Source organism: Prionailurus bengalensis, chromosome X, assembly GCF_016509475.1.
Source record: "Prionailurus bengalensis isolate Pbe53 chromosome X, Fcat_Pben_1.1_paternal_pri, whole genome shotgun sequence".
NCBI lineage: Eukaryota > Metazoa > Chordata > Mammalia > Carnivora > Felidae > Prionailurus > Prionailurus bengalensis.
In genome coordinates this window covers 107994781-107999330 of record NC_057361.1, presented here as the reverse complement: position 1 = coordinate 107999330, position 4550 = coordinate 107994781, and the positions used below count along the sequence as shown (strand labels likewise).

The 4550-nt window shown below is 34.7% G+C and overlaps 1 protein-coding gene across 1 annotated transcript; it reads right to left on the bottom strand.

The window, feature by feature from the left end:
- Positions 1 to 3365: 3365 nt before the first annotated feature.
- Positions 3366 to 4238, bottom strand: LOC122478003 (coiled-coil domain-containing protein 169-like). The gene has a single exon (XM_043571633.1). It carries the CDS (start codon positions 4150 to 4152, stop codon positions 3508 to 3510), a length of 645 nt encoding a protein of 214 aa, XP_043427568.1. The 5' UTR covers positions 4153 to 4238; the 3' UTR covers positions 3366 to 3507.
- Positions 4239 to 4550: the final 312 nt, after the last annotated feature.

The window sequence follows — 4550 nt, the reverse complement described above, 5'->3', positions numbered from 1 at the left end:
TGTTTTATGTAGATGTCTTTTAAATCAGTAGTGGGAAGGAAAGAAAAATATGTTTACATTGTATTTTATGTTTTCCTATATAATTACCTTTACTGGTGCTCTATTTCTCTGTGTGGATTCGAGTTACAATTTCTCTTCAGCCTGACAAACTTCCTTTTTTTATTTCTTATAAGGCAGGTGTGATAGCAATTAGTTCTCCTAAGCTTTTTTCCCCCCTGAGAATGTCTTTTTTTTGTGGGACCTTCATTTTTTGAGAGTTATTTTTCTAGGTATAAGATTATTTTTTAATAACAGCATTATTGAGATATAAATCATATAACATATGATTAACTCATTTAAAGTGTTCAGTGTTTTTTTGGTATATTCACAGAGTTATGCAACAATCACCACCATCAATTTTAGAACATTTTCATCATGCCCAAAATAAACCCTATACCTTTTGTAGTCACTCCCTATCACCCACCCTCCCCTCTGGCCCCACAAGCCCCAGGCAACTACTAATCTACTTTATGTCTCTTTGGATTTGCCTCTTCTGGACATTTTATATAAATGAAGTTATGCCATAGGTGCTGTTTAGTGACTGCCTTCTTTCACTTATTATTTTCAAGATTCATCCATGTTGTAGCATGTATCAGTACTTCATTTCTTTTCATTGCTGAATATTATTCCTTGTTTGGATATACTATTCTTTGTTTATCCATTTATCAGCTGATGGGCATTTGGGTTGTTTCTACTTTTAGGCTATTATGAATAATGGTGTTACAACGAGTCACGCACAAGTTTTTATGTGGACATAGACTTTCATTTCTGTTGGGTGTATATGTAGGAGTGGAATTGATGAGTCATATGATAACTATATGTTTAACCTTTTGAGGAACTGCCAAACTGTTTTCCAAAGTGGCTGCACCATTGTGCATCCCCATCAGCAGTGTATGAGGGTTCCTATTTCTCCACATCCTTGCCAATACTTATTATATGTCCTTTTTATTATAGCAACATCTGTGTTTATAAATGGTATTTCTTGATATTTTGTAATAGATTTAGACATTAAAATATTTGAAATATACTATTGCTTTACTGATTTTTTTGCTTTATGAATTTTGAACTTAAAAATACTGATAGTAATATATATTCCAGTATTAAACAAAGAAGGATCCCAAATTCTCATTTTTGCTCTGATTATTGCAATAAATAATTGCAGTTTCTTATAAGGCCTCACATGACAAATTATCTTCAGAGCTTAGAACTAGGGAACTAGGTAAAAGTGTTTTACTACTTATATATTCTGTCTACAAAAATAATGAGAGCCGCATAACTCATTCCTTCTTTGTACTGGCTGTTGGAAAGCTTAAAGCTAGAGTTTTTCTTAGTCATGAACTCTTGCAAAACTGTTTAACTTTTATTTTCATCTTGTATGTTGTGGATGTTGCTTTTATACCTGTAAATTTAGTTGCACCCTTTCAGAAGGAAATAAGGTCTAAAAACAGTATATAGGTAAATATTTAGTTAAGTACCTTGATCTGCCCAGCAATCCCAAGGCAGTAGTTAGGGTGAATATTTCCAACCCTATACATAATGAAAGTGAGGCAATGAAAAGTGATTTACTTATAGTCAGAAGCTTAGAAGTGGCAGAGCTGATGTCAGAACACAGATCTTCGAAAGTCTCCCATTTAAGTTCTTTACACTACCCCGTCAACATTCTACCACTGTGGGTTTTTTTAATGTGTATTTATTTTTGAGAGAGAAAAAGAGTGTGAGAGGGGCAGGCAGAGAGGGGAACAAAGAATCTGAAGCGGCTCTGGGCTGACAGCCTGATGCAGGGCTGGAACTCATGAACTGAACTGTGAGATCATGACCTGAGCTGAAGTTGTACGCCCAACCAACTGAGCCACCAAGGTGCCCCTCCTTCACTGTGTTTAAGACAGACATTTTCAGACATTTGGAAAGTATTCCAAAGACACTCCTGCAGAACTAACAACTAAATGTGATAGATCCCCGTGGTAAGATGTTCAACTAATATACCATCACAATGATTGAGATAATTTTAAATGTTCCTTAATTCAATCCCTACAATGGCCTTCCTCTGTATGATAGAAAAAACTTTTTTTTTTATCCTGCAGTGATGATCTGTGATTATATTTATTACTAAATTTAGATTATTAATTTGTTTCTAATGCTAAGAAAGATATTGTAAAACATAAAAATCTAGCATTTGTTTGATAATATGGGTCATGGTATCTGATATCTGTAGTTAGCTTTATTAAGAACAGGGGAAAATATTTCCAAACAGCTCCAATGTAGAGTAATTTATAGGAAGTTACTTTATATTTCATTGCATTACATTTTACAGTCATATAAAATAATTATTTGGCTCTATGAAATTTATGCATTCTCAAGGAAGGAAAGTGAATAACTACAGAGATATAGAAATGCATTTGGTATTCATTACTTGGTGATGCCGACTGGAATTTAGGTTTTAGCAACAAATGCAAGGTGAGAACACCATTAGCTAAAAACTATACTGATCATTGGGTGATTTCTGGGAATTTAAATTCACTTATTAAGTTGAGCAAATAAATTATATGTGTATTCCAGACCTATGTGACAGTTACAAAAACAGTCTAATCATGAATAGGAGAATATAATAAATTTTATAAATGCTTTAAAAGAATGCTCTCCTATCCTATCCTCATTCTATGTCCACTTCTAGGCTTGAATATTGTGGACACTTGCCATGTTTGGTCCAAAAAATAAGGTCATCACTATGAATTAATAAACATCACAAAAATGACTGAATTTGCCATGTGCGCTATGGCAGGATCCTGTAGTTGAGTAAGTGTTGGTTTTCTAGAATGGTAAGAAAGCTTAGAAGTTGCAGAGTTTGCCTCAGTCATTTTACAGGTACAAGAAATAAAGATGAGGTAAAGGGATTTTCCCCAAATGTCATAAGTTCATGGCAGAGTGGGGCTACAACAAGCTGATATTTGATTGAAGGCTATTTCCGCAATACCATGATACTTCAAGTCAAAGTTTAAAATGCATCTGATTTGTTTAAACTTTGGGCTAAAAAAATGAGCATTATATAACCTAAAATAGCAAAAAGTTTTCGTGAACTCATATTATCAGATTACAGCCGACTAGAAACCAAATACAATAGCAATGTCACCATCAAAGCATATCATGGATAGATTATTAAAAGCAAGTGTAATGATGACAATCTTCAGGTTCCCTAGGATTTTTTTTAAGAATCACAAGTGCTGCTGTTAGATATATTAGGGTCACTAAAATTACTTTCCAGAAGAATTTTTGAAACTAAAATAAATTACTAAGAAAATTACTGTCATGCAAAGAAAGGAACAAACATCTGGAAGAGGAGCCAAAGAGGTTTAATGGCTCTTTTTTAAAAAAATTATTTCATTACCCCAAAAATGTGCTGAACATTAACTTCATGAGTTGAATATTACAGATGAAGAAAGGGAAGAAGTAGAAATCCACCCAGTTTTGAAATCACAGATTGAGTTTTGGAAAATGGTTTGATCTTGTAATCTTTTTTGCTGGTCCTTTCTTGGCATTTACTATCTTCTGATTAGTTGGATTACATCTTCCTGTTTTCACATGATTCTGTTTCATTCTATGAAGTTGATCCATCTGTTGCCTTTTAGAAACTTGGTGTGAGCTAGAGATCTGAGACATTTCAGCTAGGTATGCACGGCATTCATCACTGATTTTGTGGTAAGCCTTTGACTCTTGTTCCAATCTAAGTGCACAATTTTTCACTTGATTTTCAAGACTCCTTTTTTCTTTTTCTAACTGTTTAAGTAATGTATTTAAGGATTCCACTGACATTCGCTCATAGACACGAATAGAAGATAGTCTATCTGAAGGATCTCCACGGAGTTTTTCCATTTTCTCTTTGAGAGTAGCAATTTGCTTTACTAGATGATCATTCAGTCCAAGTTGGACTTCATAACGTGTTTTCCATTCACCACCTTTATTTTCAGTATTGAGTTTGGCTTCCAGTTTCACTATCTCCTGTCTTAATTCAAGTATCGAAAGCTGTACTAAGTCTCTCATGTGGATTTCTTCCATTAACTCCAATTTAAGGCAGTCAATGTCCCTACTTTCGAAGTTATCACCTCTTCTGTCCCCCATGGTGTGAAGTCAGAGACCTCCCACACCCTTCCCCTCAGCACAGCTTACAGCAGAAGACCTGAAGGGACACCCAGAAGCTGGGGAGAAGAAAGTGTTGTCATAAGCTGTTGCCGTGGTGAACTGACTCCTAGAATTCTTAGTTGGTAGTTTTCTCCCCCAGCACTTTGAATATGTCATAACACCACCTTCTTATCTCCATTGTTTCCGATGAGAAATCAGCTGTTAATCTCATTGTGGTTCCTTTGTATATCATATGTAATTTTCCTCTTGCTGTTTTCATATTTTTCTCTTTGGCTTTGACTTTCAACAGTTTGACAATGATCTTTCTAGCTATAAATATCTTTGGATTTGTACTACTCAGAATTCATTGAATGTGGATGTAGACTGGATGTAGAGAG